This window comes from Xiphophorus maculatus, chromosome 20 (genome assembly GCF_002775205.1).
Source record: "Xiphophorus maculatus strain JP 163 A chromosome 20, X_maculatus-5.0-male, whole genome shotgun sequence".
Lineage (NCBI taxonomy): Eukaryota > Metazoa > Chordata > Actinopteri > Cyprinodontiformes > Poeciliidae > Xiphophorus > Xiphophorus maculatus.
This window is the reverse complement of record NC_036462.1, coordinates 6,114,970-6,135,691: the sequence shown is the minus strand read 5'-3', so window position 1 is coordinate 6,135,691 and position 20,722 is coordinate 6,114,970. Positions and strand designations below refer to the sequence as shown.

General features: G+C 43.6%; 3 protein-coding genes across 4 annotated transcripts; all 3 read left to right on the top strand.

Annotated features, from left to right (window-relative positions):
- The first annotated feature begins 3,416 nt into the window (after positions 1–3,416).
- Positions 3,417–9,386, top strand: LOC102222650 (DEP domain-containing protein 7-like). Its single transcript, XM_023324691.1, has 12 exons — positions 3,417–3,892; positions 4,777–4,956; positions 5,359–5,488; positions 5,779–5,865; positions 5,998–6,089; positions 6,163–6,358; positions 6,471–6,604; positions 7,035–7,184; positions 7,258–7,400; positions 7,470–7,595; positions 8,074–8,140; positions 8,304–9,386. Exons 1-12 carry the CDS (start codon positions 3,823–3,825, stop codon positions 8,501–8,503), a joined length of 1,575 nt encoding a protein of 524 aa, XP_023180459.1. The 5' UTR covers positions 3,417–3,822; the 3' UTR covers positions 8,504–9,386.
- A 384-nt stretch (positions 9,387–9,770) lies between these two features.
- c20h20orf85 (chromosome 20 C20orf85 homolog) lies at positions 9,771–11,499 on the top strand. Of its 2 annotated transcripts, XM_014473214.2 has the most exons (4): positions 9,771–10,190; positions 10,349–10,430; positions 10,881–10,979; positions 11,049–11,499. In XM_014473214.2, exons 1-4 carry the CDS (start codon positions 10,084–10,086, stop codon positions 11,202–11,204), a joined length of 444 nt encoding a protein of 147 aa, XP_014328700.2. In that variant the 5' UTR covers positions 9,771–10,083; the 3' UTR covers positions 11,205–11,499. The 2 variants fall into 2 exon arrangements, with proteins under 2 accessions (XP_014328700.2, XP_023181289.1); XM_023325521.1 differs by having other exon boundaries at positions 10,881–11,499.
- A 425-nt stretch (positions 11,500–11,924) lies between these two features.
- LOC102220112 (charged multivesicular body protein 4b-like) lies at positions 11,925–19,174 on the top strand. The gene is made up of 5 exons (XM_005810820.3): positions 11,925–12,277; positions 16,808–16,985; positions 17,075–17,189; positions 17,619–17,745; positions 17,827–19,174. The coding sequence occupies exons 1-5, from the start codon at positions 12,091–12,093 to the stop codon at positions 17,889–17,891; spliced, it is 672 nt and encodes a 223-aa protein (XP_005810877.1). The 5' UTR covers positions 11,925–12,090; the 3' UTR covers positions 17,892–19,174.
- The last annotated feature ends 1,548 nt before the right edge of the window (positions 19,175–20,722 follow it).

The following is a 20,722-nucleotide window of genomic DNA, read 5'->3' as shown; positions in this document are numbered from 1 at the left end:
AATTGACGACCTAATTAATATAACTCAAATTACACAAGAAAAGCAGCACAAATAGAACTAGCCAATCAGTGTTTGAATTGAAGAAACACTTTAGAAACTTCCGCTGTAGAAAAACATTTGGTCACTTCACTGCATCCCCAGCCACACAGGGCTTTATACAAGATGTAAGATAACTTAGTGTATTGTAAAGTACAGTATGAGACATCAGGAAAATAAAATTCCTTAAATTCTGTCCTGTTTTGTGTTTTTGTGTGATACCGTAGGATTATGAGTGCCCCCCCTGGACACCAATATTTCTGGATATGGCCTTGTCTTTTTTACTGCTGACACAGTTTTGAGTTTTTTCCCCTCAACTTTAACAAAAACATTTTGTTTTCCATGGAAACAAAACCTAAATAGGTTTATACATTTGCTTCACAACTAGTAAAATAAAAAAGTGGTGCTTTTACTTTGAAAGCTTTGGAACTTCCTGTCTGCGGTGCAAGGTGGCGCATTGTTTGTTTTGCGTCTCAAAGCCCGGCGGTCCAGGGGGCGGAGCCACGGAGGATCAGAAAAGTTACCAAAACAAAAGGTGCTGAGGTTTTTCCACAGAGTCAGGACATTAAAGTGGGCTTAAATATGTTCTACTTCACAGTTTGATATGCGGGAAACTGTTTGTAGATGTGCACGTATACATAGTTTAACAAATATAAACGGATTCTGTGAAAATCTCTGCAGGTCATCAAGTCAGCAGCAGATGTTCAAACGAACCCAGCATCAAAACATCTAACATTTTCATCATAAGTTATTGTTTACATCGGTTTTATACTAGTTATAATTCAGTAAACAATCTTATTTATTAATTAAATGAAATAACATATTTCTTTGATCCAAATGTAAGTTTCTTATATGTTACCACAATTTATATTTAAGTGTTTTTTCCATATTTCCTGTGCAATACGCCACAGTCTAATTATTTAAAATGTAACTGAATATGCGAAAATATCCCCAAGCACCTGATTGGTTCACCTGCACAGCAGCTCCTCTGTGGGCCAATCACACGTTAGCCCCGCCCACACACTTTGAAGGTAAATTCAGGAGAACAATATGTAAACAAAAACTCAAATATCTCTGTGCTTCTGATATACAATGACTATACATTTTAAAGAACATTTTTTATGTGTACTTATACACTTTGCATCAAAATGATTATAAATATGTATAATTCATGCGACAGACTGGCGAGCTGTCCAGGTGACCCCGCCTCTCACCCGGAACATTAGCTGGAGAGGCAGCAGCTCCCCTGGGGACAAGGGCGTAAGAAAATGGACGGATGGATGTATAATTCATTTTTATACATGGATTTCTGATTAAAGTGAAATAATAAATGAAAGTATTTTTATAATCTTCATGATCTGTTCACATTTTGATAAAACTTTCTCAGGTGGATGGTGTATAATTCACTTTTTCCCGTTGATATCCACTAAAATGTTTTTCAGTCAAATCAAATATCCAGCTTTATGAAACATTTCAATCAGTCTTGCAAATCAATAAAAAAATTTAAAGGTGTTTGATTTGCTTTGTTATGCTACATCTAAACCTTTGTTGTAGCTATTTTATATCCTGTGTTTTTTGGAGCGTGAAACCATGGTAACGTGATCCTGAGGTCCTAAACGTCCCGGTTGGTTGTGTATTTCACCCGGCAACAAGCTGAGTCACCGCCTCGTCTCTACGCTGGTTGCCATGGTGACCAGCACGCGGCGCAGCCTCGGGTTTGCGTGAGTGAACTGCTGAGTCACAGGATCAGCAGCCGCCAAACAGTGGTGCGGTTTCCATGGAAACCACGGGTCCGACAGGACAGGGAGACCAAACACCAGGAAGAAGGTGGTGATGCTCCTCCTGAAGCGGAAAGCTAGAGAGAAAAAAGATTCATGGCATCAAGGCGAACTGCTCCTCCAACCCTTACCTGGTAAAATAATAGTTTAATTATTGGATAAAGTTATATATTAAAAGCCCTGAAGGTGCGAGACTGAAGCGGGAACCCATCAGATCATCTGTTTCCTCAGTCTATCCGGAGCTCAGAGAGCGATTCATTGTTGCTGTTCTGTTTGTTTCATCTGGATGTCACTGCCACCTGGTGGGTGAACCGTGTAACTACATCATCCATCCATCCCATCGGGGTCACCAGGGGTGCTGGTGCCTCTCCAGAGGTCAACGGGTGGGGACCCTGGACAGGTCGCCAGTCCATCGCAAGGCAACACAGAGACAGGCAGGACACACACACCCCAACACACACACACACACACACACATACACACACACACACACACACACACACACACACACACACACACACACACACACACACACACACACACACACACACACACATACAAGGAGAATTTATACAGACCAATTAACCTGACAGTCATGTTTTTGGACTGTGGGAGGAAGCTGGAGAGAACCCATCATGCACAGGGAGAACATGCCGAAAGAACCCAGAACCTTCTGCTGCAAGGCAGCAGTTCTACTAACTGCCACTGTGCCACATGTGAAGAGAAATATTTCAACACAGAAACCGAAATTAGACTGTCTGAATCATATAAATACAAATAAACACAATAAACAGCTCAATAAATAACAAATATATTAATTTTAACTTAGATCTAGAAATAATATTCAGTTAAGCCTTCAAGATAGATGTGTGAAATGATTGTCAAATCCTCTTTTTGCAGAGACGTCAGGCCGGATTCAAACCCAGGACCTTCCAGCTGCAAGGCAGCAGAGCGACTGATCCACACCCAGGGAGGAAAATGAAAACCAGAACAAAAATACTTACTCTGGTCACATTTGTGTATGCTAACAGACACTCCACTTTTTACTTTTACTTTAAGCAATTAAATTACAAAAACACCTTTGGAAGCAATAAGCATGGATATAAAGCTAAAATTAGATCCAATTTGTATAATAATAATAATAATAATAATAATAATACATTCTATTTATAATCCTCTTTTCATATGTAGATTTCAAAGAGCTGCAGCAAAACAGCAATTACAACCAATAAAACTAATTAAATAAATAAGTAGAAGCTAAAATAAAAATCTAAGAAAGTGCACTATCTATTATTGCTAAAAATAAATAACAATAAATGATACAATGGTTGTCTTAAAGAGCAAAAATTGAAATAATAATAATTATTGGATGTATTGTGACTCATATTTCCGACAGTAAATGAAGGTAACGCGGGATGCTTCATGGTCCCTTCAAACCTACTGTTCAATTTTGGAGAAGTATTTGCACTGTGAACTTCCACTGAACCAGATTTCTCCCTTTATCTTGAACATGTACTGTTTGGCCTCACTGACTACCCAATAAATAAATTAAAAAAGAAACATTTTTATATTAATCTTATTATATTCTTAGTCAAATGACACATTCACAAATGCCGTTATGCTAATTAAAATCGCTTCTTTCCATTTTTGAAAATGAGGTCAAACAATATATCAGAACTATTGAACATTTCAAGCTATTAAAACATGCTCTTTATGTTATTTATGTAATGTTATGGTGATGTATTGTCTCAATGTTTGTAACCCCCTGGCGGACATTATACCACAATGTATGCTGTGTTTGTACTGTTATGTATTCTGAATCTCAATAAGGATCTATTTTAAAAAAAATAATCCCTTCAAACCGGAAAGAAAAGTTTGGTCCTGATCGGTGACTGCTGCCACCTACAGGTCAAGAATCAAACAGCACCTTGGGGTTTTTCATTGTGTTTGGTATCCAGCGTGTCTGTGCGGTTTTCCCCCGCAGGTCCCGCGGCTCCCAGAGGGAAACATGGCCTCCATCAGAGAGCGAGCTGCGGCCCTGAAGCTGCCAGAGAAGCTGCGGGCTTTTTCTCCTCCAGGTGGGGACGTCGATTTAATTTAGAGAACGTTTTAAAGTGCTTGATTTGATCATTGTCAACGCATTCTCTGTTTCTGCTGTAAGCCTAAACCTGAGATTTTCCCGTTCTTTTAACAATAAGTCGTTTTTCTGATCCTGCAGTAATCAGCTGTTACAGGTGCAGCTCGTTTACCTGCAATGGCCACAAAAAGTTGATTTATTGACAAAAGTAATTAAAAAGTAATATTTTTAGTGTTTAAGTGATTCTTAGAAACTTTTGATTTTCATAAAGTAAATAAAAAAGTGTAAACGCAGAAATATAACAGCTGATACAACCATGGGGAAGATGGCTGACTTCACAGGGAACAGTTGTTGTTCTCGAGGTCTCAGGGGAAAGTTCAGTGGAGGGAAAACAATGTGTTATAAGTGAAACAATCTGGAACTAGAGCGTTTTAAATCAACATTATGGACTTGCTTACTGAAAATAAGCTCCTATCTTTCTGAAAAGTTACTTGTTAGTTTTACATATTTGCACTAAAACTCCTGGAAGATTTAGTGTGTTAGCAGTGTGTTAGCAGTGTGTTAGCAGTGTGTTAGCAGTGTGTTAGCAGTGTTAGCAGTGTTAGCAGTGTGTTTGCAGTGTGTTTGCAGTGTGTTAGCAGTGTGTTTGCAGCAGTGTGTTAGCAGTGTGTTTGCAGTGTGATTGGAGTGTGTTAGCAGTGTGTTAGCAGTGTGTTTGCAGTATGTTTGCAGTGTGTTAGCAGTGTGTTTGCAGCAGTGTGTTAGCAGTGTGTTTGCAGTGTGTTTGCAGTGTGATTGCAGTGTGATTGGAGTGTGTTAGCAGTGTGTTAGCAGTGCGGCTGAAGGTGGGTCATCATGAGTGCTTGTTGTGTTTCTGTGTCTCAGCTGCTGGAGTGAAAGCAGCGCAGTCGTCTTCCATCTGGAGCGACCTTATCGCCCACCTGAGGTCAAAGGTGACGGTGAAGCGCCGACTGGTCCAGTTCAAGGCCCACAGCGACTGCTTCGTAGGCTCCGAGGCCGTGGACGTCCTGCTGCGGCACGCCGCCAACGCTAACGGCCTGCAGGGTGAGTCCGCTCCACGTTTTACGTCCGGCTGGTCTGCAGTGACTGTCAGAAAGTCCAGATCCTTGGAAACAAACTGTTTCACTTTTTACACTGCAAAAACACGCTGTAAAATATTTCAGTTCACCTGAAAATAAGCAAACTTACAAATAACTTTCTAGCTTTTTATGTCAAATATTGATGAAAGAAAACGATTATTTCACTTGCACGAAAACATTTTCATTAACTGAAATAAGATTTTAGTTCTAGAAACTAAACAAAAATTCTTGGTCAGATTTAGTTTTTTGCAGTGCACTCATGGCTTTGGGGTTTTAATTCTTTTATTATTTTGAAGCCAGTAATGTTTTGTCTTAATGACCTACTGACGGGTTTCAGCCATAAATGTGTGTTTGGTCCAACCTGCAGGTGGCGCCGTCTCCAGAGAGCAGGTGGTGTGTGTCTGCCAGGCTCTGCTGCAGAGCGGTGCGTTGGAGGCCGTGGGAACCAGAAACAGGAGGCAGGATGCATTTGAGGACAGTGGGAGCGCTCTGTACCGGTCAGATGTTCTCAGTAGTGAGGGACTGACTGGGCTTAAACCGGTTCTGGTTTTAAACCGGGTCTGTTTCAAACCAGTTCTGGACCAGTTCTGGTTTTGACCGGTTGTCTTTCAAACTGGTTCTGGTTTTAAACCGGGTCTGTTTCAAACCGGTTCTGGACCAGTTCTGGTTTTGACCGGTTGTCTTTCAAACTGGTTCTGGTTTTGGACAGGTTCTGGTTTTAAACCGGGTCTGTTTCAGACCGGTTGTGTTTTGAATGGTTCTGGTTCTGACCGTGTCTCCGGTTCAGGTTCGCCGAGTGGCGCCGTCCTGCCGTAGAGGAGCTGGAGCGACGCGCTGCTCTGGTGCAGCAGCTCTTCCTCGGCGCTCCTCTTCGGTATTCTCAGCATTTCTTAAAATATTTTAATGAGTTTTTCAACAGAATTAAAGCAAATAAAGAAAATCATCACATAAAGCATCAGTTACCATAGCAACCGGCTCTGAGCCGTCCGCTCCGTTTAACGTTCAGGCCTGAAGAGCCGGCCGGGTCCGCTGGGTCGGAGGGGCCGGTGGGCAGTCCCAGCAGGGGGCGCCAGACGGACGCAGCGCTGCCTCAGTCCCGTAAGACAACAGCGTTGGTTGTCATGGCAACAGAGGCTGAGAGATGGTTGACCGGTCTGCTTTTGCCTCCTAGTGATCAACGAGGTGTGGCAGGAGCAGACGCTGCTCAGGCTGCTCAACCTGGTGGAGCTCCCCCTGCTGGAAGGAGTCCTGCAGTGCAGCCAGAGCCCGACCTCTGACCCCTCAGCCGACCTGCTGCCTCACCGTAACCCTGACCTGATCAGCAACAGCCTGGACAGACGGATCCTCCAGGCCTTCAGGGACTCCCAGTAAGTCAGACCAGTAGGACTGATGGTGAAACCAGTAAAACCAGTATGACTAATGGGACTCCCAGTGGGACGTACTGGGAGCACTGGGTGTTTCAGGTGTTTCTGGTTTCAGGGAAGATAATTGGCTGACCAGCGGTTTGGACTGTCTGGACTTCCTGCCTGACCAGCAGGTGGCGGTGCTGAGCAGAGAGCTGCCGCGCTGCAGTGACCCAGAACCACCACATGGGGGCGCTGTTCAAGATGGAGGCAAGTTCTGCTCCAATCAGGTTCAACAGAGGTGGTGTTTCCAGCAGCCATGTTTAGCTGCTTCCAGCTGCAGCCATTTTCACGTGAGAGAGTGGTTGTTGGTTGGGGGCGTGGCCAGCGGCGGCGATGGGGCGTGGCCAGCGGCGGGTTGTTTGGATTTAAAGTGGCAGCAGCCCTGAAGCAGCTGAACAGGCAGAACTGATCAGACTGAAATCTGGTTTCTGTGAATCTGATTTTAGATCAAATATTTAATGAACATGTTTTGATTAGGCCATAGACTGGTCCTAAACTGATCAATGAAGCATAATGGGTCACCTTTAAATGAAAAATCTGCAGAATGTAAAAATGTTTTATCTAATCATCAGAATAATCTGTAACTGAATGAGTCCTTCAGCCATATCGCTCCAGTAACTGTGTCTGTCTGCTGCAGGGCCCAGCAGTGAGGACGATCTACCGGATCGGCCCCCAACCCCGGGGCAGCTGCTGCTGTTCGGCTCTCTGGTCAGGCATTACGGCAGCCGGCCGCCTCTGCTGCCTCCCAACATGGCGGCCGTGTACACGGCCGTGGCCGAGCTGCTGGGTAGGAAGCCGCACCGCCGCAGCGCCGCAGCCGAGGCGCTGCGGCAGCTGAACCTGCTTCATGTGTTTGGCAGAGAACGGCCAGCTGGAAAAGGCACTGGAGGCTCTGCAGCTGTGTCTGAAGCTGCTGCCCCCTGGCTGCCGGGAGGAGCTGCGCAAGGTGCTGACCTTCATGGCTGCTGCGGCTGAACCGCGAGCGCCGAAGCTGGACAAGGAGGTGACAACTGTCAGATCCCTTTAAAACGCTGTGGGGAGACTTTGACTGAGCCTCTGGGCGGGTCTGCAGGTGGAGAACAGAGCGGCGGTGATGAAGGCGTTCTCCAAGGCCATTCTTCACAGCAGGAGCTTCCCGAAGGAGAAGCAGGACCTGATACTCAACTTCCTGCTCAGCAACAGACAGGAAGTCTTTAAGGTGACCTCACATCCTGTCAACCCCGTCTGTTGCTGTGACCAAGCATATTCATTAAAGGTTTAGTGGAGGGAAAAAGTGTGTAGGAAAAGGTGCAGCAGCACCAGAAGCCTTGATAGGATTGTCAAGCAAAATCCATCCAGGAATGAAATTTTCAGTTATCAAAATGATTAAGATTCATTCAGTAAATTATTAGTGAAATAATCTGCCAGGGGTTCTTATCGATATTTAAGAGTAATTGGCTTTAAAAAATCTCCTAAATGTTGTTGAAGAGTTACGTTTAAGTTAGTTTTATCTTTTTTTTGAGTGGAATAAGATATTTGCAGTAGGAACTAGTCACGTTACTGGTCAGAATTAGTGTTTTTGCAGTGTAGTGATGATCTAACCTGAACGTATTTGCTAAGTTGTTTTCCCATCAGCCTGAATGATTTCTGTGTCACAATCTGAAACAGTAAGTGAGTTTTTCTTTTTCCTGTTTCAGATTCCAGGATCTCTGCACAAAACCATCAGTGAGAAGCTGGCGGGGCTCGCTCAGACCGATGCTCCAGGTAACATGATGCTCCAGGTAACATACAGAACCCGACAGAACTGCACTGTTTTTATTTCAGACCTGCAGACCAGCTTTAGAGCCACTGGAAGGAAAATCTGACTTTAATCTCAGCAGCATGGTGATTGTGTTTCCACGGTGATTGTGTCGCTCTCTTCCTGCAGGTCCGCCGGCCTCCAGCCAGGCTCCTGCTGACGCAGCGAAGCTCGGCACCCAGCAGGCTCTGTTGGAGCTGCTGAGCAGCATCAACCTGGACCGCAGCATGGCGGCGAAGGAGAGGAGGCGTCTCCTCAGGCAGTTCTGCTCTGCCCATCCAGAGATCTTCCACCAATACTTCGGCGACTCCGCTGCCTCTCAGATCTAGGCAAACTTTTGATTTTCTGCTTTTGAACAGTTTCTCCTTGTTTTCACTGTTTTTTTATGCAGTTTCTGCTTCTTGTATTTTCCACGCATGTTTGCTTGTTGACTTGCTTTATTTTCTAAGATGATTAAATAAACCTTATTGATTTCCACAAAGAATATTCCACAGTAGCATCTCCTGGATGTAGCCATCAGGTTTTTGCTAGCTCTGCTAATCCAGCTCCTTTGCTTTTGCCGCTCTCTCCTATCTGTGCTCTGCATCATGAAGCCTCTATTTTTCCAGGATTCATTCAGGTTTCCCAGTAAAATTCAAGGACTTTCAAGGCAAGTTTTGAAATTTTTCCAGCAGATCGGAGATAAAAACAATACATATTAAAGCTGCAAGCGGCGTTGGAGGCCCTCAGCGCAGTTCCGGCCTCGCGGTGACCGCGGGGGCTCCAGCAACGCCACCTGTTTGCTGATGCTTGCACCTTCCCTCACCTGTCCGCCAAGCGATACACACTGATGTCTTCAGCAGCACTCCCTGACGACGCACAAGCGTAGTGGGGTTGAATTTCAATTTCAAGCTATTGGGCTCTTTAGAGGTTAACAAAGGTCAATCCTAACACGTTTAGTGCAAATAAAATGATGCGTGTATGATTTACAGCAGTGTTTCTCAAACTGTGGTCCCTGGACCATTTGTGGTGCGAGGGCTCCCCCTAGTGGAAAGAAAACAACTCCAGCACTACTTGTACGATCAGAGGAAGATAAGTTATAGCGACTGGATTCCTTTGAATGTTTAGTGGTAGGAATCGTTCCAGTTAGTCATAGAACATAGGATCGCCAGGCATCCAACCAGGATCGTTCATGCCAAGTTTGGTTTCATTTGTTTTGGCGAGTACGCCAAGTTCGCTGCTCTGTCACACAAAAAGAAATAAAACAATAAAAGTTTCTTTAACTTCAGCTAGAGAGAAAAAATGGATCCATTATTTTATTATCTTTAAATGTCTGGTTTCAGCTGTAAATAACACTTTCCAAATTCCAACCTTAGATCGAACTTTATTACTAAACTGTGCAGTTTGAATATCAAGAACTTTCAAGGACTTTATACAGAAATCAGCTGACAGAAATAGGGCTGATAGGGCTGCAGCGGAAATGAGACAAAAGTAACAAGTTTTTATCCAGATTCAGGAGTTTGTTTCAGTTTGTTCATATTGGTGACGTTCGGCTTCCGCTGCCAGATTGTTTATAATTTTTCCTCCTGACTGAAATAATCTGCCAGTGGAGCCAAATGTTACCATCAGATTTAAATGAATTAAACAAGCTCCTTTATCTTGCTAAAAAGTTGATCATCATTGTAGAAAGTCATGTTACCATGGAAACAGGAAGCAAAGCAGGCCCACAGTATGCCTGATCCTCCACTATACCTGCTCATTAATCTCTGTATTTGTGCTGAAGTGTTTCATTTTTTTCGGTAACGCTCTTTGCTCCAGGTATTTATGTTTCTGAGAAACAGGAAGTTGTTGTTTCCACTTCCTGTCCAGCAGCTTTTCTTTTATCGTTGACCTTCCCGCTGTGACAGCTGATACGCCTGATCCTGTATCCATGGCAACAGTAAACAGATGCATCAGCGTTCCTCATAGTGCGGCTCTGATGGAAAATTCACTTCAAACACCTGAACCCGTCAACTTTGTTCATCAGGATGAAATCTGGTGAATATTAAGATCATTTTATTCTGAAAAGCTTCATTTTATCTTGTCTGCAAAAAGAAGAATACAGAATGGATGGTTTAACTTCAGTCCAAAAAACACTTTCCTTTTGAAGAAGTTGAATTAATGAATTTAAATTTTCTCTTGTGTATTTCTTTCAGGAAAGCTCATATAAAAATTGAGAAGGATTCTGAAGAATCGTGGAGTAAAAACTGGGGCTTCCTGTCTGAAGCCTATAAAGAGGTAAACATCTGTTTAATTCACTACATTAATAAAAACCAAATTATTTTCGCCTCTAGATGAAAATCCATCGCTTAGAAAAGGTTCAGGATAAAACTGCAGGTCCCAGATTATAAATCCAGATGGTTTTCATGTTAAAATACTTTTATAACAAATTAAATGTCGTTCTGATCAGAGAGCTGCTGCTGACGTCAGGAAGCCTCTGCTGTAGCAGTCTGTGTTGCAGCGGTACTGCAGAAGTCTCTGAACAACTCTGTTGGAAAGAAGAGGATGGTCTAAACCGTGGACAACTGGTTCTGGGTCTAGTCTGGTTCTAGTTCTAGTCTGGTTAGGGTTCTGGTTCGAGTCTGGTTCTGGTTCTAGTCTGGTTCTGCCGCCTCTGCAGACTAAAACTCCAGACTTTTCTTTCTTTATGTTCATATCAAAATGGCCGCCGGTTCTGCTTTGTTTCAGTACGAGATGAAGAGTGTGAAGCTGAAGACGGGACTGAAAACGGAGCTCCACCCTCACCTGACGGTTCGACCTTTGACCCCTCCACAGAAACCCGTCCAGGTAAGGCTCAGCCAGCACCTCTGGTCCCGGTCTGCTGTCTACCTGTGCTCCACCTGTCCTCCTGTCCAGGTCGGCTCTTCCTCCGCCGTCCCTCTGACCTCTCAGCGTTTCATCGGATGGCGTTCTGGATCGTCGTGCCTCCAGCTGGAAAAGTACGGTGCGGTGCATCATGGGAGGCGTAGTTTCCTGAAGGATTTGGGTTGGTCTCTAGATGCTTGCAACTGAGTCTGTTACAGTAAATAATAATAACTTAGGATGTTGGTGAATGACAGGCAATTAAACACATATTTCCCAACAATAATTCAGTCTGATTGCATTTTGTTGGTTTATTTAGACCCTTTTAATAATTAATGGCTGAACTCTGTATAACATGATTATTATTTTCAATCCACTTATTGTGAACATGAAAGCCTGACAGGAATGCGTAGCCTACAGTCTTTCAAAAAAATTTTTTTTAGTTATCACCGATGAGATTTAGTGTGCTTATCACTAATGAATTATTTTATTATCCAAATGTCTAGAAAGCAACCAAAGTATTTAGTTAGGCTATACATTCAATTTGAAAATTAAAATGTTTTAAGAGAATAGTTTACAGAAATATTTAGCTAGAAATGAAATATTTATTTTCCAAGCTAAATATCTATTTTGTCAATTCAATATAGTAACTTACTTTACTTCACAGCTACTTGTGAAGTAAACGTATCATGACTTCAATGGGCTGTAAGTTTTGGATACTTAACTCCTCTGGATTTTAAGACCAAAGTTATTTGGAGAGATGCTTTAAATATTTTTCTACTTTCTCATAAATCTTCGAGTTTCCAGTTTTGAATAGAAGTGCTTCAATAAATAGATTTGCTCAATGATGTATGAAGACGCTGATCCTGGCGGCTGGAATCCACCTCTAGTCTTCCGGTTATGAGTCACGGCGCTTACGTAATGACATCACGAGGCCTGTGAGAGAAAAGCGGAAGAAGGGAGTGAAATAACACCAGCGGCAGTTGGGACGTCTAGGAGATCCTCGTTAGCATTTCACCGGTCCGCTCTCACAAAGTTCCGCTGGGTTGTGTGTGTTCACAGCCGAACCGGCGCATTTTAATCTGAATCACACAAAATGTCGCTGTTTGGTAAGATATTCGGCACCGGAGGAGGGAAGGGAGGGAAGGGACCGACTCCCCAGGAGGCGATCCAAAAACTCCGGGAAACGGAGGAGATGTTGGCCAAAAAACAAGAGTTTCTAGAGAAGAAGATCGACCATGAGCTGCTGACGGCGAAGAAGAACGGCACGAAAAACAAACGAGGTGAGATAAATCTCCCTGGCTGTTCGGGGTTAGCGGCTGAACAGCTGCTTAGTTGGTAAGTTAGTTAGTTGGTTAGTTGGTTGGTTGATAGGTTAGTTAGTTAGCCCACAGGCTAACCTCCAGAAGGAGAATGGGAGCTGGCAGCTGGTACTTAATTTTTTTAATAACTTGTTCATGAGCAGGGGAGCTTCTGTTGAGGGTTTTAGTTTAAGCTGAAATGAACCGGAACAACAAAAATAATTCATTAAAAGAGCAGAAAGTGTTAATGCGATCAAAACTCAAGCTTAAACTGTAAAAAATAAATAAATAAATCATTGTCCAGCTGGCCTCTGCGCCGCTCTCGGTTTTCCACCCTGAATAAATCTGCTATTAAGGACGCAGTCCTGCGTGTCCAACGCCGAACCGTGGACTCGTTCACGCCGAGCTTACTGCAGCGCAGTGACGTGCGGTCAGGGGAGGCGGAGCCTCACCTGTAATCATGGAAAAATAATATATTATTATAAAATAATTGATATTGCTTTTTTTCCACCCTGTGGTTTGTACTATAAAGTACCCATTTTTCATTCAACTTAACCAATTCTGATAATTTTTTCTGTAAAATCGCAGGATTAAGCATTTTCCCATTCAAATGCTCGGAGCGCAGCTGCCATTCTATGATAGCATGCTCCTCCTGTCTGTTTAAAAAGGTTTTAATATATAAACAGATTTTCCATAACTTAGCTTATGTATATATTATTCAGTGTTTTTTGTCACTAACTGTGTGTGTAACTTGTTTCGTGTGCTGAGCAGCGATCAGAAACCAGAGAACAGATTCGAGGTGAGGCAGGCAGTTCTCCGGCCTCATGGCAGGGGGCGCTCATGATCCCAGACAGTGTGACTCCACAACTGCAGAGTAAGAGACAGTAACAGCGAGCTAGCCATACAGTAAAGTGCAGCGATATATTTATAGTTTTCTCCTCTTACCGAAGCATTCACTTATTAAGCCTAACACCATACCACTGCAACAGACTGAATGTCCTGCTCTTTGTGTGGAAAATATTTCAGTGTTTTTTTTGTGTGTGGCGTGGTTGTCAGTTGCTATGGCAACGAGCCTGAGCGTAGCTGCGCTGATACAGAGAGCGAGAAAGACGTGGTTTTGAGTTGTACTTTAACGGTTTTTCCCTTTGCTGTGGAGCGCAGCACAGTAAATGTACATAACATTTCTCCAATTGAACCGATCAGAAGTCGGTAAGGCGGTGAACGAGGGGATTTCCGTATCCATCCGGGAAATCCCGCCTGCCGCAGCGGTAGTTCAGCTGGCCGCGAGTCCAGCTCCGATGAGATTTTTCTTTTCTTTCGTTAAATGTAAAGCTGAGGTAAATGTTTCCCTCTGCTTCCTCGCTCATGAGCGCATACAGAAAAAATGGGGCTGGAGCCCCAAGAAGAAAACCGTTCGGCGGTCGCTGCGGAGATTACCTCGGCAGGACCAGTAGGACCGGGTCGAACGGAGCCGGGCTGGGCCAGGCCGGACCCTGCAGTGCAAAAAGGGCTTTATTCTGCCTGCGGGATGCTGGTCCTGTTTTAAAGCTGTCAGATCAGCAGAGACACGCTGAAGTTCTGATCGATCTGCTGCAGCTGTGAAGCTTTTGTTTCAACTCCTCTGGGATTTGGGGTCAGAGTTCAAGCGTTAGCAATCTGACCTTTGAGTTGCTGATCAGATGCTCACCATGTTCCTTGTTGTTTATGACGTTTTTATTATTCATTTCCACTTTGTCACTCTCTAGGCTCTCATCGCTTTGCTTGGTTAATAAATTGATTATTGGTTCATTGGTTCTCACACAGGCAGTTTTCACTTCATCTTTGGTGGCATATTTACTTCCAAACACAAACCTGATGATCAGGATTGTTTTCTGCTTCCAACTGTGGCAGGATAGAGGAGAGTTAATGAGGAACATACCAAACCTGTTCTGATCATATCAGGCATGTTGACTCCTCTATCTGTACCTCAGTCACCGTCTGTTGAATCCATGCAGTGAGACTGAAGAGGAAGAAGATTCAACACGACGTTTATGCAAACTGTCAGGACCTGATGAGCTAAGCTTCTTTATCACGGCTGAAAACAATCTGAGTCTTTTTCACTTTGCTTTGAAATAAAAGCGACTCGTTCCCAGAAAGCATCAGCAGAGAGAAAGTGATCTGGACTCAGCACCGTAATCTCATAAAGAGTCACATAATGTCGTTTCAGATCATGTCTGGATGCTGAAATAATCGAATCAAACTGGGACTGGGAGCCGCCATGAGGCTCCCTGTGGATCCACACGGACATGTAGCAGCCTAAATATAAATATCATCACATACAGTATATATGGACAGGAATAAGCTGCCACTAATGTGTGGTTGGGAAGCTCAGGCATATTTAAATCTGTTGTTTTGTTGCATCTGAGACGTGTCCTGAAGGTCAGACAAAGGTCGCAGAATCAGGTAGAAGCAGAGTTTGGTTTAAAGTGTTTAATAAACCGTGTTTGGAGAAGGTTTTCACCAAGGACGTTTTCTACTCGCAATCTCATTTCGCTTTCACTTCAGATCCATAAAAACCAGTCAAACTTGGAAGCTGAAATACTAGATAAAATTACAAAAACTATTTTTATGTTTTTAGTTTTATATGTTGAACAACAATATTTATTGAACCAAAGTAGTGTGATTTCTGTGGAAATGGAAATTAGTAAATTTGTTATCTGTGTTTTCAGCAGCTGGATCAGGCTGTGGCTCACTGGCTTCGTTTTTAAGCTTTGTTTGTGCGCCCTGCTCTGCCTCTTACTAAAAGTCAGGTGATGTTTGCGCTCCAAATGTAATAAAAGCAAAAACATGGCGGATGACAGATGAATTCTTTGTGTTGTATCTTTTAATTTTCCATTTTAAGATTTTCTGTATATATTTTTTTTAAAGCCTCACATCAGTGAAAATTGCACTTTGACCTTTTGTTTCAAACATCTGGAAGAGCCTGACTTATTGAGGACCGTCTGAAATCCTCAATCCAGGACTGCAAATGGCCCCCGGGCCACACTTTGGACACCCCTAAAAACTATTCTGCATCTGCTTTTTGTCCAGAAATGTTTGGGGGGTTTTCTAGAAATTGTCCAAAAGTATTACACACACACACACAGTAATGTATTTGTATAGTTTATGAGTATTTAATATTTTACTATATTTCCATTTATTCTGGTTCTTGTTTCTGAACTTTGACCCTTTCTGACTCCTGACCAACCCACAGAATCTCTAAATAACCAGAATAAATCCAAACCTTTTGAGGAAATGAAACATCTTGCTTTTAAATAAAAATGAAACAGTTTGGTTAACATTACTGACTCTTGACATCTACTACCTGAAATATATCTGAGAGCCCAGACAGGCGTGAAAGGGTTAATTCATCCCTTCACAAAATAAAAATGAGTGAATTTGGAGACTGAATGTTTTTAATGATTAAAAGGCAAACTGCCCTCCAGCAGGCGGCTTGGTGAATCATGATAAGCTGATGAAATGAGAAAACTGTCGGTCTTTATTCCTCTGGGCTCAGAAGGACAGATTGACAGATGGACCAGTGGACAGGTGGACAGATGATCTGTCCACCTGTCTGATGTACAGTGGACAGATGGATAATGGACAGGTGGACAGCTCTACGTCCAACTTCTGGAGAAAACTTTGATTTATTCAAAAACATCTTGGTTTTATTCAGTGACTCTTTCTTGTTTCAGAGATCCTTACATCTCCATGGCAACCATTAGGCTCTGAAACCCCTGGAGGGCCTAGCCCCGCCTTCAAGGCGCAGCTCCGCCCACACTCAGCTCCTTCAGACTAGCCAGCAGCAATTAGCTAACACCTGCTGCTCAGAGCAGCTCTGGTAAAAACGTTAAAAGGTTAACAGGGGAGCCATGTTGGGGTGACTTCCTGGAGGCGGAGCTTCAGAGAGAGCAGGCGCTTCTTAAAGACACAGAGGCCCAATTTCAGTTAGTTAAAACAGGAAGTCACATTTCTTTAAAATCATATTTGATATATTCAGCTTTTTTTTTTTTACAACAAGTGTGAAAGTAACATAGTAACGAAATGGTACTAAATGCCTGGAACATCCATGATACTGCTCTTTTAATGATTTAAAGACAGTTTTATTTCAAACATCAACATATTAAATTATTGATTAATAAATGTTAGGTGGTTCTGCTTGGCATGTTTTTGAGGCTTTATACCTTAAAACCGACGTCATTAGTCATGAGATTTTGGTCATTTTACTTCTTAAATATGAGAATCATTATTTTTAAATGTGGAACTGCTTCACAATATTTGTCTGTTTTGAAGCAATTTTGAGTATCAGGCTGACTTCCTGTTTCCTGTTGCTGCCGATCTGCTGACCTAGCTGTGTTTCAGAAAGACTCACTTCCCGTTTGGTCTAAATTCAAAAGAAGAAAAGCTGATTATGCGTCAGGTTAATTTATCTCAGCTGACTGATGGGACAGGTTAATGGAGGTGTAATAAATGAAGGTGACCTTTGACCCCCAGCGGCTCTCCAGGCCCTGAAGAGGAAAAAGCGCTATGAGAAGCAGCTGACCCAGATTGACGGGACGTTGTCCACCATCGAGTTCCAGCGGGAGGCGCTAGAGAACGCCAACACCAACACGGAGGTGCTGAAGAACATGGGCTTCGCTGCCAAAGCCATGAAGGCCGCACACGAGAACATGTAAGCTCTCTGTTCTGCTTCCTGTCGCTTTGGGCTTACTTCCTGTTGGTTTTCGTATAAACGCAATCTTTCTCCTTGCCGTCCGCCAGGGACATCGACAAGGTGGACGACCTGATGGCGGACATCACGGAGCAGCAGGAGCTGGCGCAGGAGATCTCTGATGTCATCTCCAGACCGGTGGGCTTCGGGGAAGATTACGACGAGGTGAGAGCCGATCGGAACCAGAGGTCCAGTTCAGCTCTGACTTTATGTTCGCGCTTCGATTCTTCTTCTTCAGACGCTGTCCAAACGGCTTGTTCCCAATTTTCTACCACAAAACAAAGTGCTGCGGCGGCCATCTTTACTGCCTAACGGAGCGCTGCTGGGTGGCGGCCATCTTTACTGGTTAAACAGAGCGCTGCTGGGTGGCGGGGCCATCTTTACTGGTTAAACAGAGCGCTGCTGGGTGGCGGCCATCTTTACTGGTTAAACAGAGCGCTGCTGGGTGGCGGCCATCTTTACTGGTTAAACAGAGCGCTGCTGGGTGGCGGCCATCTTTACTGGTTAAACAGAGCGCTGCTAGGTGGCGGCCATCTTTACTGGTTAAACAGAGCGCTGTCCAGATTATGGCCTAATCCCAGCGTCTGTGTTCAGGATGAGCTGATGGCGGAGCTGGAGGAGCTGGAGCAGGAGGAGCTGGATAAAAACCTGCTGGAGATCGAGGGAACAGAAGACGTGCCTCTGCCCAGCGTCCCGTCAACGTCGCTTCCCTCTCAGCCAGGTGAGACTTCCTGTTCAGACTCACCTGCTGCTGTGCCGGATGCTCAGCCTCACCTTTGACCTCTCTCTGTTTCTGCTCCAGCCAAGAAGAAGGTGGAGGAAGAGGAGGACGGCCTGGCCGACCTGGAGGCCTGGGCGGCCAACTGAGCGGGGTTTCCCTAGCAAAGCAGCAGGGGCTGTCGGTTGCTGATGCTGCTCTGCGTCCCAGCTTCTCTTCCTGCTGAGCGACCTCTGACCTCTGCTCCCTCTGAGTGAAACAAAATGTACTCCAGGAGCCTGAGGCTACCCTGTGTTTGTGGAAATGGTGTGTGTGTGTGTGTGTGTGTGTGTGTGTGTGCGCGCAGCAGCAGCAGCAGGACCAGGCTTGTTTTACAGCAATGTGAAGCATCAACTCATGTACAGAAAGTGGCGCGGCGGCAGCCATCTTGCTGCTCTCCATGCTCCTGTCAGTCTGCTGCGCTGCAGATATGATGAGCCCGTTTCTGCTGAATGTCTTAAGAATGTCGGATTGGTACTGAACCGTGATCTACAGATTACTGAAGGAGCGTTTGCTCCTGTTGCACAGCTGGAGTTTAAGTTTCCATGAAACCTTTGCTGCTTCGCTTCAGCCACACCTTCAAGTCTTATTTTCCTTAAAGCAATTTGGAAGAAAACATGAAAAATGTTGCTTCCTTTCAAGAGTTTAAATAATCTAAAATTTCACACACATCTCTGAAACAGACATGTTGCATTAACCAACTGCTTAAATGTTCTCTGAATGTGTATTTAGCTCAGTGATTTTATCTATAACCGGAATGTCCTGCAGGAAGAACACGCAGCTTTCTGCTCTGAGCTGCTGCTCTTCTCGCCGAGTTAATCTCCTGATTGCTGAACGGTTTGGGATTAAATGAGACTGAGGTGAACTCCTGAAGGGAGGTTTTCTGTTTCAGCTGTAAATTGATAAGTTGATGTTTGATCTGTTTCTGATTGGCCTGCTGCTCTGCTGAATGAAACGTGCCTGACACCTCTTGCGCCTTGTGATTTGCGGTTTCCTAACGACTGGATTTATGTGTAACTCTGCTCCAGCACTCACTGATGGACCCGATGGGTTCTGGTTCTGACTCCGTCTTCCTGCTGAAATCACCATGGAAACAAGCTTCTGCTCACTGCCGGGCTGCAGCCTCTCCTCCTGTTCGTCAGATCTAACCTTTGATAAAAGCGTTGCAGCTCTTTGTATTTATAATAAGTAAAAAGCTCCAACATATGCTGGGATTACTTTACCTCAGATGTCGTCATGCTCTTCCTGACCGCGCTGGTTCTGGACTTTATCCAGCGCAAACAGTTTCACTGTTACTACAGCACAGGTAACCTGAATAAAGTTTGGATTCAATGACTTGTAAGAATTGCTGATTCTCCAAATAAAATAATTCGATTTTTATGCTTTTTCTCAATCGGCCATTGCTGGTCCTTTTTTCTGATTTTTAAAGTAATTCTGTTAATATTCCTCCTTTATTAAATGATTACAACATTTTTTTTAAGTCTTGGTGGAGGAAGTGGTTCCAAGATCAGTTCCGGATCGAAGATCTTTTAAAAGTTTATCCGTAGATACACAGAACTGGTCCAGGAACTGACCCATGAGGAACACCTCCACCAACAGCTTCCTTGTTTTCAAGCTCAAACTCTTATTTCGACAGTTTCTGTCATTCATGTTGATTTTCAAACATCTGCAGAAAGAATCATTTACTGCTAGAAAAACATGTTTCCTTTAAGTAGTTTAAGTTTTTGGTTGTTTTCTAAACTCAGCCTCACGGAGCCAGAGGAACCTGAGCTGGCAGTTCTCCTACATCTGCTCCTGAATTAGCTGTAGCATAATGTTACAGCTCAATGTCAAAGGTCATGCTCAGACAGTCCGTCTTACCGGCTGCATTTCTTTGATCTTTTCTAACTAAAGCTACAGAAAATGTTGTGACTTGCATGCAAAGTTATAATTTAAACATCTGGGTTGCATAATTTAAGACTGTGGAAGAAGTAAAGATGGTGGGTCAGCTTTGACCCCCTTTCAGATAGAAGTTACATTATAAATATGGCTGATCCAGATGATTGTGTTGTTATTACCAGACATTTGGATGCTTGGCACACATACACACGAAACAAATGTGATGTTTTACAAACCAGTAAAAGACTTGGAAACCAGTCTTGAATTAATTCCATTTCTGCAGCAGCAAAACAGAAAAACGAACAGAAAATAAAAAATATTTTGCTTCTGCTTCCAACCAATCTGGATGTATAATAACTGAAGACACAAGTGAGTTATTAACTGCAGGCAATATATTCGCTGCTTCATTGGAGTTTTTTTTTGTAAACTTTCTCAGCTACCCCTTTAAATATCCAGATCATATTCTTGAACGCCTCAACTGCCTTTGTTGGGGAGCAGCAGCGGCTCTACTCCAACATCTTTATGGATAATTGAGTTCATAAATGTTCCTCTCTTATATTTAGGAGCTCTCATATACAAAACCATGTTTATACCTGTAACAATTTTTCTGCATTATCAGTCCAAACAAATGAAATGAAAGCTTTATCCTAGGGATTGATTTTGAGTTGAATTATTATACAAAACCGGGGAGATTTGCATAAAGCGTTGAATCAGTGGTTATAAATAGAGATTTTCTCGGTTTTAAACGTTAAACACGCTCCCAGAAGACCTGAGGAATGCGGTACAGGTGTTTTTTGTTTGTTTGTTTGTTTTTTTGTAACCTTTGTGTCGAGGCTTACGGAATAACGGCTAAAAACACCGACAGAGTCCGGTCCAGACTCGCTCTAACTACATTTTCCACAGTCACTGAACGCCCCACGTCACAATTCACGTACTGATTGGCTACCCGGCTGTGGGGTGGGAGCTGCTCCAGCCAATAGGAAGCCAGAGCATCCTCGCGTCAGAGCCACCCAGCTACAGAGAGCTGTCTGAACGAAGCCCGGCCGATAAAAACCGAGCCGTC